The sequence below is a fragment of the Ceratotherium simum genome, chromosome Y (assembly GCF_057802395.1).
Source record: "Ceratotherium simum simum isolate JZ-2026a chromosome Y, ASM5780239v1, whole genome shotgun sequence".
Lineage (NCBI taxonomy): Eukaryota > Metazoa > Chordata > Mammalia > Perissodactyla > Rhinocerotidae > Ceratotherium > Ceratotherium simum.
The window spans coordinates 6,232,356-6,246,410 of record NC_141941.1 but is presented as its reverse complement, the minus strand read 5'-3'; the positions used below and the strand labels follow the sequence as shown (position 1 = coordinate 6,246,410).

General features: G+C 39.4%; 1 protein-coding gene across 4 annotated transcripts in view; it reads left to right on the top strand.

Annotated features, from left to right (window-relative positions):
• Positions 1-14,055, top strand: part of LOC147911630 (anosmin-1) — a 189,653-nt gene that overhangs the window by 153,464 nt on the left and 22,134 nt on the right. For 3 of the 4 annotated variants that reach the window (XM_087427928.1, XM_087427925.1, XM_087427927.1), the window contains 3 exons: positions 544-749; positions 4,027-4,171; positions 13,151-13,297. In XM_087427928.1, the coding sequence (XP_087284054.1) occupies positions 544-749; positions 4,027-4,171; positions 13,151-13,297 (498 nt within the window). The remainder of the gene's footprint in view (positions 1-543; positions 750-4,026; positions 4,172-13,150; positions 13,298-14,055) is intronic. The other variant, XM_087427926.1, reaches the window with a different exon arrangement.

Genomic DNA, 14,055 nt, shown 5'->3' with positions numbered 1-14,055 from the left:
TGGATGTTAACTGTCTGTCATCCAATTTGTAATGTGGTTACAAAATGGTATAGTTCGTTTTTGCTGATCTCTGCTGCTCTTAGCTGATGCAGGGATCAAAAGCTCCAGGGCCACTAAGATGAAAACAAGTACTTGTGTGAGCTGGATTTCTATCTTTTTCTTTACAGAATTTTCAAAGGCAATTCTACTTTGCTTCCTATTTAATGTCAACCAACCTAAATTGAATTTTACCATGTTTTACAGAAATTTATCAATTTCAGTACAATGAAAATTTGACTGGGTTGTAGTGGTATGGAAATACCTTGAAGGATCCTGCTAGATTACCAATATGGCCCAAACACATTTATCTCATTGTTTTGTATACTGTATTTTAATTTGAGGCTTAAAAAGGGATCTTCCTTAGTATTTGTTTTCAAGTTTTCTACATATAAAGGGCAGTGGTCCAGGTATTGACCATGTAGTAAGTACACGTACAAAGATGTGGGTTTTCTTGTCATCCTTGGTACTCGGGCCACATGGTTCATCTTTCTACTGGGATTTCAGATCCATCTGCACCACCAGCTCCCACCAACCTCCGGCTTGCAAACTCTACAATCAACAGCGACGGGAGTGTGACCGTGGCTCTTGTTTGGGATCTGCCCGAGGAACCAGATATCCCAGTGCATCACTACAAAGTGTTTTGGAGCTGGACAGTCAGCAGCAAGTCACTAGTCCCAACAAAAAAGAAGCGGAGAAAGACTACAGATGGGGTAAGTGAGAACCAGAAGGAAGGGGGGCATCTTCTTGCAGGGGTATTTGAACTTGAGGCAACTGAGCTGAAAAGTGGCTTCTGCTGAGCTAAGAGAAGGAATGGATGAAGGAAAGGTTCCCATCCCTTGTGTTTTGACCGAGGAAGTTCAGAGAATGGAGGACCTTGCCCACTGTTTTGCCTTTGACATTTTAGGTAAAAACAGTTGAGTTTAGTCCATTGACCTACTCGTATCCAAATGGCTGTCACAACTCCAGAAATGAAAAGAACGAAAGTTATCTCCATCTTATCTATCTAGCCATAGAATATGATACAGTTCAAAATGTCCTTAGGGGCTGGCCCTGTCGTGTAGTGGTTAAGTTCGTGCGCTCTGCTTCAGCTGCCTGTGTACGCAGGTTCAGTTCCCAGGCATGTACCTACACCACTCATCAGCCATGCTGTGGCGGTGACCCACATATAAAATAGAGGAAGATTGGCAAAGATGTTAGCTCAGGGCTAATCTTCCTCAAGCAAAAAAGGACAAAGATTGGCAACAGATGTTAGCTCAGGGCTAATCTTCCTCAGGAAAAAAAAAAAAAATACTTGACATTTAGGTCTTCTTCCTTTGTTTTGTTTGAGATCCTTGTAAATCAAAGAGCACATGTTCATGGCTTTCATGTTGCAAGGTGTTTCCATCTGTAATCCAATCAATGGAATAGTAAACAGCTTAGAAAATGCATTTTGACAATATTTTTCTTGTTGATTAAAAGAACTTGGAATGGTGTATTCTCCAGATGCAAGAAATAAAATCTTGACTGAATTGTTTTCTGCAATGAGATTTCTGTCATAATGAACATTTTGCATCATACGAAATGCTTGGTGCCTAGAAAGGAGTTATTCAGTTTCTTTTCAGTATACGTTATTTTATCTTGCTGTTGTAAAACTTACATAAACACCTTTCCCCCTAGTTTATAAAGTTGAATTCCATAAATAAATAAATACTTGAAAATTCTCTAAAAAGAATAGCAAGACTTTTTTTTCTTTTTTTTTGCAGTGAAGGTTCCAACATCTGTGCCACTTAGAGTTATAAAACATGTCTCCAAAAGTCCATATCACTGATAGCTAGCTGTGATCCTATTTTGGTTTTATTTTAAAGAAACTTTCTGAGCGTTCCATCTTTTATTTTGAAGGACTTTGCAACAAGTGATGATTGGTAATGCATGCTTAGCTCACAGAATAGAGCTGGAAGAGCTAAGTTTGTGGAATCACAGGGATGGAAGGCAAAATGTGATGTGATGAAATGCTGACAGCCCCCTCCACGCACACACACACATACCCACACACACAGGCATGCACACACTTGCCATTAATAACCAAACAGCATCAAGGATTAGTAGGGAAGTTTCCAATTTATTTCTATTATGTATCACTTAAAGGATACTTGAACTGCAAATATAATTATAGTTGCTAATCGGCCCAGAGTAGCCTAAATCAGGAGTTACCATCTTATGAGTGACTTGCATTTTTGGATCCCCTAGAGGCAAGCTATAGGTCATGTGGATCACTAGAGTTCTCAGTATTAAAATTTGACCAATTGAGGATTAAGACTAGAAACTGGAAAAATATGAAAGAACATGAGAAATTATGAAATTTTCTTCTTGGGGATCAATGGCTTCCCATTTCCTAAGATACCATTCTAATGGTATCCTTGGTAAATAAGAGGAGAGGGAATTTTCAAGGAAACACTCTTTCAAAAGTGAATTTTATCTTACTTGTTTGAAGATAATAGTTTAGGGAGAATGATATGCAGTCCAACAAGAAACTCTAACTAAAAGACATTGGGAGTCAGTGGTTTATGCAGACACAGCATCGGTTGAAAGAGGAGGAACGTCCGTGAAGAGGCAGAGAGGGTTTCTCTGGAGATGCTGGGTGGTGGGCTGCTGAGAGCTGTCCCGGCCTCACCTGGAAGAAGGGACCACAGTCTAGAGTCTGACTCTCAGGCTTCCACTTCTGGAATGCAGTCATGTCAGCCTTCCAGAGCTGACCAGAGGGAAGATGGTCGAGTTCTGATAATTAACCCCTCTAAAGCCAGAATCGTAGAATGATGCCATCTATTAATTTACAGTGAGCATTGTGCACACAGTTCTGGAATGCCCATGAAAATCATGTTCTTTTCTTGAAAAGAGATCTCACATACCTGAAATTAGGAGGAGAATGCTTATAGATGATTGTGGAATTTAAGCGAGGACGTTACTTATGTGATTCAATGTCAGATGATTTCAGACCACAATACTCTTAATATAGCACATTGCACCCGTAAAACTGGAATATTCTCCACTGGAAAGCATGTGCTTCTAACTGCCTGCTGTTTGTTGTTGCATTAATGGTGGATACATTTTTTCCTTCCTAAACGTTAATACCACCAATTTGACCTTTTATAGACTAGTCTTCTTGTAGCCTAGGGGCCATTTGTTATCATCACACATGCATTGTGTTTTGACAAATGTTTTGAATTCTAAGAAAACAACCTTATTTCCTCTTCAATTACAAGTTCTTACAAGGGACCTCACTATACAGTTATCTGTAAGCCGTGGAAAAAGCACTAGATTCGGAGTTACAAGACCTGTGTTTCCATCTGGGTCCCACCGTCAATACCTGATTTTCTTGGATACGTCACTTGATCTCTTGGTCTTAGTAGAATTTCTGTCTGACTTCAAGCTATTGGGCAAATTGTGTTGTTTTGGCTTACTTCATTTAATATTGAGCATCACACACAGAAAACTGGGTGAATGCTTGATATATTGGCAGAAAAATTCTTAAAGCATTTTGGAGGTTGATTTTTCCTACAACTTTGGGTGGAAATTTACTCATAGAAGATTTGGAAGAAATATCAAAGAAATACAATTAATGCCAATTCATAATTTTTCCAAGCATGTGCCAACATAAGCCTCTATTAGTTAGTTACAAACAACTCTCTTTTCTCTACAAGATGATATTGAGAAAAATGTGGGGGCCAGAATTATGCATTTCCATGCTACCGGAGAGAATCCAATAATTGGATTAGGAACACAATTTCAGAAAAATATGTTTTGGCCTTTCTATGAAATTTATTTCGGTCCATGGTAAAACTGGATTTTCAGATCTTAAAGATGCAGAAGAATGTGTGATCTTGGAAAATTAAAGGCACACATAAGGTAGAAGTTGGTATGCTTCGTGATGATATACGAGGTCTTGCAATGAAGATGAGAGCTAGGGAAGGTTTGTCATGGAGTTCAGGTATATATTCTCTTCATTCGCAGTCTCAAAATTTGGTGATCCTGGAGAGACTCCAGCCAGACTGTGACTACAGCGTGGAATTGCAGGCCATCACGTACTGGGGGCAGACGCGCCTGAAGAGTGCGAAGGTCTCCCTTCATTTCACGTCCACACACGCCACCAGCAATAGTAAGTGACCTTATAGTGCTTCCCCAGCAGTTTTTCACCCAGCCAGCAATGACATTGAGACACCACGGAGAGGTGGTTTTTTATTTGGAATCTTTACATGGTAAATCTTCTTACCAATAAAAAGGTAACTGTGTGCTTTGGACTATGATGTATGAAATAGTTTTACCTTCGAATTTTTTCTATGATTTTTATCGATTTTATGTGTAATATTTTAGTGTCATAAATGGAAATTTAACAAGAAAGCTTATGTCTCATTTTAACAGATTTATATATTTACATAAATTTGGGTCTTTCTACATATGCATACATGTTTTTAAGGAGAATGCATACAGTTAAACTGTTGTAAACTGTTGCTTCCCTCCTGAAAATGTGACGTGCCCATTTTTGTTGGTATCCACAGTGGTTGTGATTACGGCTTGAAAGTCTCCTGAATTCTCCATTGACTAGAGTGACTAAGTCATTCCCATATTGATTTTCCTTGTTTACAGTTTTTCTAAACTAGTGTGTTTGCCCTGAGCTGAGCAAAACAAGAAGAGGGTCTTATATGACACTTGTATCTGAGCCAAAACATGAGTTACCGGACTGGTCTGGCTCCGTGCAGAAGTGGGGGCTGGTTAGAGCTGCACTGGAAAGCTTCTGGCAGGGTTTCCAGGAATGGATGGATTACAAGAGAGCGTGAGGGCACGGGCCACTTGTCCCGGGGCTCCAGTGATGTTAATTCCTGAGGTACCTCTGTGAGCCCGTGGTATCTGCCTTTCATCATGGCAGTGAGCCTGATTCAGAAGGGGAAGAGAACAGGCTAAAAGCTTGTCTGAATTTAGGAAAGGCAAGGCCAGCTCCGCAGAGTTAGACGCACTGATTGCTCACAATTATCTCCTACCACCTGGGAAAAGATAGGATCCAAATAGACAGGTCTCTTTGAAATGATGCTTTCAAAAAAGTTCTTCCTACCTTTTGGGAAATGGTCTCTTTGGAGATTAAATGGATTTGAAAAATCTACCATTTCTATGTAGGAGTCTGGATACAATACAACTTTTACCTAAAAATTCTCGCGGAAACATTTCTATGTGTTTAGTAACTTCATTCATTTTTTATTCCAGTCATTCATTCATTCATTCATCAAACTGAAATGTATGCCTATGAATTGTGACATTACTGTGTCTAATGATGGAAATATTATGTTATACTATATAATACTACAAACGTATGTACACTATATTATATATATACCACATGGACCATGTGTACACTATGTAGTATATATGTAACATGTACTTATATGTGTGTGCATATACACACATGTGCATACATATACACATGCATGTACCTACACATATGCAAATATACATGCACATACACACATGCACATACACATACATTATTGCCAGCACTAGACACATTTTGATCTCTGCCTTAAAAGTGCTTAATGTTGGGCCGGCCCCGTGGCTTGGCGGTTAGGTGCGCGCGCTCTGATGCTGGCGGCCCGGGTTCGGATCCCGGGAGCGCCCCGAGGCACCACTTCTCCGTCCAGCGCGAGGCCGGGTCCCACGTACAGCAGCTAGAAGGATGTGAACCTATGACGTACAACTGTCTGCTGGGGCTTTGGGGGGAAAAAACTGAATAAATAAAATCTTAAAAAAAAAAAAATAATATCTTAAAAAAAAAAAAAAGTGCTTAATGTTGAATTTGGGAGACAAACCTGTAAACATGATTACACAGAGATCAGTCCGTTGCACGCACAGCTGTAGGAACGGTGGAAGCAGAGGGAACTAACATGATGGTGGGGAACAGGAGCCACAGTCCTCACTGAGTCCCGAAGAAGGAGTGCACTGTGGGCTCACAAGGCACGGGTGTCATCTCACGCAAATGCAGCAGTGTGCGTGAGTGCAGAGAGCTGGAAAAGAGCATCATCGTGTGTGCAGAGAGCTCCGTGTGGGGGAAGATTGGAGGAGGAGCGGGAGGCGGCTCTCTCCCTTGGAGCCCTCAGTGAGTCGCATGGATTTCATAACCGTCCATGTGCTGCTGACTCCCCGTGTGTCCCAGCCTGACCCTCCCTGAACTCCCGAGTCACGTATTCAGCTGCCTGCCCAACGTCTCCACGTGGATGATCAGCGGGTACTTCACATGTAACATATCCAAAACCCAGCTCTCGTTTTCCCTCTCACACCTGCTCCCCTCCAGGCTCTCGCACCACACATGGCTCCACCATTCACCCTTAGGCTCAAGCCAGAGATCCAGAGGTCAGTCTTCATGCTTCTCTCTGCTTTCTCTCCAGAAATCCAGCTCTTTAAATAGTCCCTTTGTCTCTAATTTCATGTATGGATGAAATGTAGGATCTGTCATATTCTTTCCCATCTTCAGGCCATTGTCACCTCTTTTTTATAAAAGTAAAAGTCTCCTAATTAGTATTTCTATGTCCACTCTTTCTTAAATATCCATTTTGTAGACGGCAGCCAAAGTGTCCGTTAGAAAATATTAATCATATTACAGATTTCTCCCTCTTCTGAGTTCCACTCTCAAGATTGTCACCTACTCATCTTCTCTTTTCACTTCTCCCCAAATTTCATCCTTCACTGCTTTCCCCCTTATTCCTCCCCAACTTCCTTCTAAGATTAAAATGCTTTAAACTTCTGCTTCACCCAAGACCCTTCTTTTTTTCCTACTAGTGGCGGAGATTTCATCTATTGTGTAAAATAAGGTTTCCTTTGAATCTCGTTCTGTTTTTTCCAATAAACAACATTCCTTCCCCATTAGAAACTGGTATGGGATTGCAGACTCCCATAATTTAATATATGTTTATTCCCACAACCAAAAACAAGGAGAAGAAATCCAACCTCAGCTTGCCATTGTTGAGGTTACGTCACCTAGAGCCTTGTCGTGGTCCGGCCCACAGACAGAGCTTTGATGGGACTCTGGGTCTCCATAGCACATCTAGGGCTTTCTCTTTCTTCCTAGGGCATCCCCACACGACCTCTTAAACTCGATGAGATCCTCTTTAATTAGCTCCTTCTCCCTTCCTCTCAAGTATGATTACAAACCTTTTTATCTCAACTTAAACCATATTGCACAGCATAGTCTGAATTCCTCCCTCTCAGAAAGCCACACATGAGTATAAACATATCTATCCCTTCACCCGTGTTTACCTTCTCCTATCTTGTGTAATCTAAGGTGGAAGCATCCGTCCTTTTGCATATGGTAGACTCCGCTATGTCTACACTATGTCTGTGGGGTTCTGACCCATCCCTTCCCAACTCAGACAACTACATTCACTGAACCAAAATCTCATCTAGATCAGAGAACATCGATTACCTCTCTTTGTGCCCACAGCAGCCATCATAGTCCATAAGCATTGCTCCAAAAATATTTGTGAAACCAAATTAGTCAATTATTCCCTTTCTTACCTACAACCTCAGGCAACTTCTCTCCATTGGAGAGGATCATTCTGAGTGTTAAGGTCATTTTCCAGTCATCTTTTAAAATCAGATAATGTCTTGCCTGACCAATAAAGAGGTATGATAGTTAACATATGAAAGACCACTCTATTCTGAGGATTAACTGATTCTTCTCACGTGGGTTCAGAAAAGTAATAAAAGAAAAGTAAAAAAAGAAGTAATAGTACAAAATACCTGTGGTAACACATACTGTTTGGGTCTCAGGGTATCCCAAAGAAGAGATTGGCTTTGCAAAGGATTATGCAGGATATAACTGAGTATTTTTCAGGATTTTATGTCCCAGTGTTGATATATAATCTCATAAACACTACTATATGACTTTTACAAGAACACTGTATATTTCATCATGAACCAACTAGAAGTAAAGAATAATTAAACTTTATAGTATAAGCAAGTGAAATTATATTTTACAGGAAAGAGAGTAGTAAATGTCAGCATATAAATTACTTTTTGAATTTTATTTTTCCAAGTCTGCAGTCTTGCTAGGTGTTTTGATGATAAATATGTCTGCACAAGCAAAGGCTGAATGTTCATGCAGTTTTATAAAAGGGTCCCCTTGAAGGAGGAGAGACATAACGCTGTCTTGAATGGAAATGTAGCTCGTTTTTTGGAGGCAGGAGGAATATTTACAGGGTTGACAGATTCCAAATGTTTGATAGTTACCTTATACAACTGAGATATTCTTCTAGCTCTCCAAAATAAAAATGGTGTGGAGAGAAAATACTCTGAATCTCTCCATCTGTAAAATTCATCAAGATTTTAACATCTGAAAAAATAGCCCACTCAATTCTCTTAACTTTTAGGACTATTAAAGAATATAAATCAGACCTCATACCTTCTCAGAATATGCTAGAAATGATTTTATTCCATTTTTGTTTACTACTGAGAGTGGAGGACACACTGTCAGAGTCAGGGATGCACTTCCGGGACTGAAGTCTGCGTCTCTCTCCTTTACGTGGGGCACACCTCAGCAACACTACGTGTTCATGTATTTCTGCACATGAATCATTTCTATAAAGCAGCAACGATTCGATCTTGAGATATGTAAAAACATGTTCCTACATCTATAATTAAAAATAAAAATTTGCATATGATATAAAAGAAAGTAGGAAGACAAAATTCACATAGAGGTTAAACATAGCATCTAAGCTTCTGTCGTGGTTATCTGCTGGTGAATTCTCACCATCACAGATTATTAAAGGAATGAAAAACAAAAATGGGCCTGGGACAATCTTAAATCCTTAATTAGTAATAGGTGTAACCAGCAGGATTCTTTCATGGTGTCAAGAAAGGCACAAGTTTTGGCCAGGATCCCTGTGAATTTCTCCGTTCTGTCTCAGCCTCCTCCTCTGGGCTCTAAGCTTACTGTGCTATTGGTTACCCTGGCTCTCTACAGGGTATAGTAGCAGCCTGTGATATTATGGTTTAGTAAAATAAGAAATAGATATTTGGTCTTTGACACTCTTCCTGGCACAGAGCTCCTAAAACTCTTGAAATTTCCTAAGTGGTGAGGGCGATAAAGGTGTCTTTTGTTATGTTAATGAAGTGACTTTTGGACTGCACCTAAGGAGGGGTGCTGGTCACCAGATTTGGCTGGTCACCAACCGATTCTTGAGGGTTGGAACTTTCAGTCCCACCCCCCTGACCTCCGGGGAGGGGAGAGAGGCTAGAGATTGAGTTCAGTCTCCAATGACCAATGATTTAATCAATCATGCCCACGTAAGGAAGGCTCCATAAAACCACAAAGGACAGGGTTCAGAGAACTTCCATGTTGGTGAACACGAGGAAATTTGCAGAGAGTGGTGCCCTGGGAGAGGGCGTGGAAGCTCCGAGCCCTTCCCCCATACCTTGCCCTATGCGTCTCTTCCATCTGGCTCTTCCTGAGTTATATTGTTTTATAATAAACTGGTAATCTAGTAAATCAAATGTTTCTCTGAGTTGTGTGAGCTGCTCAAGCAAATTAATCGAACTCAAGGAGGGGATCATAGGAGCCTCTAATCTATAGCCAGTCAATCAGAAGCACAGGTGACCACCTGGATTGCAATTGACCTCTGAATGGGGGGGCAGTCTTGTGGGACCAAGCCATTAACCTATAGAATCTGATGCTATCTCCAGGTGGACAGTGTCAGAATTGAGTTGAATTGTAGGACACTCAGCTGGTGTTGGAGAAGTGCTTGGTAGTGTGGGAACCCCCCCACCCTACACACACACACACACTCACACCCCTACACACACACACACACACACACAGGAATTGGGTGCAGAACCCTTAAGCACGATAAATATTTCTCAGTTATCCAAACATTTATTTGGACTATTTAAAATATTCTGAATATAAACACGGGTAATATAAGTATCCATTCTCTTTTAATGAGATCCATTGGATAGATGATTCAACACGCATGCCAGTAAAAGGAAAAGGAGACAGTTGATGCAGTTTTTCTTTGGGGTCTCCAGTTTTCCTTTACTAATCCTGCCTGATCCCAGGTCCAGAATCTTCTCCCCATACATTCTCATCTTTCCATCTTCCTCCACCTTCCCAAGAATGCGAACCTCACAGCTCTATTAGAAAAGTTTCCATAACACGTTTCTTATCAGTATATGCTTAACACAGCTTAACTTATTTTCTCTCAAAGGGCTACTTGGAATTCAGAAAGCAGAAAAGTCTTGCATCAAAGGGCAGAATTTCTAAGGATGTGACTTCCAAAATCAACGAGTGGCTAAAGGAGAGATATGAGGCAGGGGAAATTTTGCTATCCTCATTATTAAACAATCTAAATTATCACCTTGGTCTCCATAAGGAGGCTGTGCTTAGTCATTGAGGAACATAAGCTTGACCTGAGATGGCCTTGGGATTAAACTGCTTGAATTGGATGAATCCTGACTCGATTCTTAATATTTTCAGGTCCTACTTCTTCTGTCTTTAACATGTATATGCTAATTCCTCTTTCTCAAGGTCTGCAAACTATGGCCCACAGGCCAACTCCAGCCCACTGCCTGTGTTTGTAAATAAAAGTTTATTGTTATGCGGCCACAGTTGTTTGTTTACAGACCATCTATGGCTGCCTTTGTGCTATAATAAGAATTGAGTAGTTGGGAGAGAGACCCAAAAATATGTACTCTCTGGCCCTTTACTGAAAAGTTAATGACCTCTGTTCTATTTCATAGGATGCTTGTATGGATATAAATAAAATGGTGTCAAAGCTCACCAAGCAAACCAAAAACCACCAGGAACACACCTGGAAAAAAACTTAGGTTTATTGCCCTTGCTGCAACAAAGGAAAATGGACCCCGGAGAAACATGTTTGAATCCTGTGTCAAAGGATTACTGTGCTAAATAACGTAATAATAACATAAGTAACATAATATAACATAAGTAAATAACTTAAATAACATAACATAAGTAAATACCATAAGTAAAACACCCCACACAACCCAGACGAATAAGTATTTGGTAACAGCTCTAGAGCCGTTGATTCATAGATTTCTTCATTTCATTTCATTCGATTCATGCTTAGAAAGCAACTTACTCTGTGTGTCCCTGAGTGAGGTGGGGTAAACCCAAGGGAGATGAGAAGAAGGTTATTTCTCTGGAGGAGTTCAAGGTTGAGTTGGAGGAACAAATTAAAGGGAAAATAGCTATTTAAAATTGGGAAAATATGGGAGCACTGAAAAGGGGTCTGTTTCCGTTTATCCTGGGAAATCTTCACCAAGGAGAGCGTATAGGAAGTTTGGAAGGACAGAGTGTTGTAACAGGAGCACACAGAAGTAGTGCTGGTGCATTCAGAACAAAACGAATCTGAAACATTGTTACGAAGGAGCCCAACAGATTTAGGAATCAAGAAGGCACAAAAAATGTAGCTAAATTAAAATGGCAAGGTAAAAGGAACACTGAAACTAGAGCCAGATCATGACCTGAAACAGCGACACAATAAGAAGTGACCTAGCCTAGAAAATTTGAATTACCTAAGTCAAAGAAATATTTCTTGGTTTTTTTTTTGCTTGACTACAGCCTATCTCTATGTCCGTTCGATATGGGATATTTAAGGCTTGGGATCATTCTGAATCACTTTTATATTGTCCTTGCTTTGCAGCGAGTATGTGTTGAAGTTTTAAATAGACAATAGGAAAAAATGCATGTTAAAAAAAGTAGTAACGAACATGTGCACATACTCTCAATCTTGTCTTTCCTAAAGTATCCCGTCTCATACTGAAACAATCTTCCAGTGTATCCTTAAAACATTCCCTCAATACCGTATGATTTCCTTCATTATGTAGTAGATAATAACAACAACAAACAAACACAGAGAGACAGAGATTGGATTGGTGGTTACCAGAGGGGAAGGGGGGAGGGAGGAGGGCGAAAGGGATAATTTGGCACAAGTGTGTGGTGATGGGTTGTAATTAGTATTTGGGTGGTGAACATGATGTAATCTATGCAGAAATAGAAGTATAATGATGTACACCTGAAATTTATACCATGTTATAAACCAATGTTACTGCAATAAACAAAAAATTAAAAAAAAAATGAAATAAAATAAAATGAATATCCATGTGGGGAAAAAAAAAAAACTCCTTCCCTCAGAAAGCCTTCGGCTACTTTTCTGAAGAAAACAAATAACAGTGGCTTGTCAGACTTTCGCAATTCCTTCCCTCCCCACCTACGCTCCTGTAGCCCCGTGCACCTCCCTTCAGTAGAGCATTCTTGCTGTGGGCTGTAATCACCTGCAGACATGGCTTCTGCTATTTTAAGAGCCCTCAGGTAAGAAAGCTTTGTATCTTCAGCCCCTAGCTCAGGGCCTGGCACTTGGGAAGTGGTCCCCAAATATTTACAGAATAGATGAATGGATGGATGAATGTGCCCTTATATTCCATTCCCCAATCTAATGTATTGTTGCCATTGCATTTCATTTCACTTGCTGAGTATTTTAATATTTCACGTTAATATCTGTCAGAGTTTGGAATGTCTGTCAGTAATTCGAACAGTACGTGGATCAGTTGTTGGCTGCTGTGAGTGATTGGGAAATCAGTTGGGTTGATGCAATTTGTACTTCTTACGACAAATTTGACAAAGTTGAACCATGTTTCTGTTTAGTGCCTTGCACCAGGTATTGCTGTGTGATGCTGGTACTTCTGTGAAAAACTAGCTATATTGTTTTCATGATATAGTATTTTAATATTGTTTTGTTTAGCTTCATAACTACAAAAGATATCTATGTATAATGAGAAATACTATTTATACCTATTACTTAAGTGGGAGCATCTTTCAAGCCCGGTGAATACATATTGATTAGCAATTTAAATTCTCGGGATTGCATGTAAGATACTTTTAGGCATCCAGCATCTTATGGGAGGGGGGAGTGTCAACAACTTGATCATGAAAGAATCTGCAGTTGCATCCCATTTTACTTTAAAAAACAACCACTAAATATGAATGAAAACAGAATGAAATTAAATACACTGGGATTGATATCGGGATATAGAATTATTTTTAACAAGTAAATTAGAACGTTGTACTTTGTTGTAGAAGAACAACTTGGGAAAACTAAAAAAAGTGTGATGCAGATACAGCCCCCTTTCCAAAGAAGACGGCCCACTCGCCTCCTGGAAATTGGAGCTCCGTTCTATCAGGACAATCAGCTGCAGGTGAAGGTCTACTGGAAAAAGACGGAAGGTGCGCAAATGCTCTTTGTGTATTCGTTATTTGCTTTGACTAGCACAATGATATAAAGGCAGTTGTGAAAAGGTCAAGGTCAGGCCACGGTATTGGTATTAAGGAAAACAGTAGCTGAACAAAACACTTCAATATTTTTTTTTTAATGCCTTGCTGTTCTGAAGTCTGAATGGGTTGCCCTCAATTCCCAGGAATCTGTATCACATTTTGAAATCAGTGACAGTTAACTGCTTAAATGTTATCATTTCAAGGATATTGACCTGTCTTCATTTCTTTCCTAGAAGGCTGATCTTGTCTCCAAAACACTCAAAACGTACAGTATTCTGCACTGTAAATTTTTGTTCTAAATTAATTTTTTATTAAAAAAAAGACCCATAACACAAATAATTTGGAAAATAGGAAAAAAAGTCACTTACCTGAGTATCATTTCATGGAAACAGCATTTTGGTGGATTTCCTTTCAGAAGTTTTCTAGGCATCTGTTCTTCACTCATTGTTACATATATATAATGTATAAATAATAAATATATATATACATATATAAATATATATGTGTATATATATACATATATAAATATATATACATATATATAATATGTATAAATTTATATATAAAATATATATAAAAAATATATATAAATATATATATATACATATATATAAATATATATGTGTATACATGCACACATATTTTCTATTATATGAGCATTCTATACTGTCAAGTATTTTTCGTAACATTTTTAAATCGCTGCCTTGTAT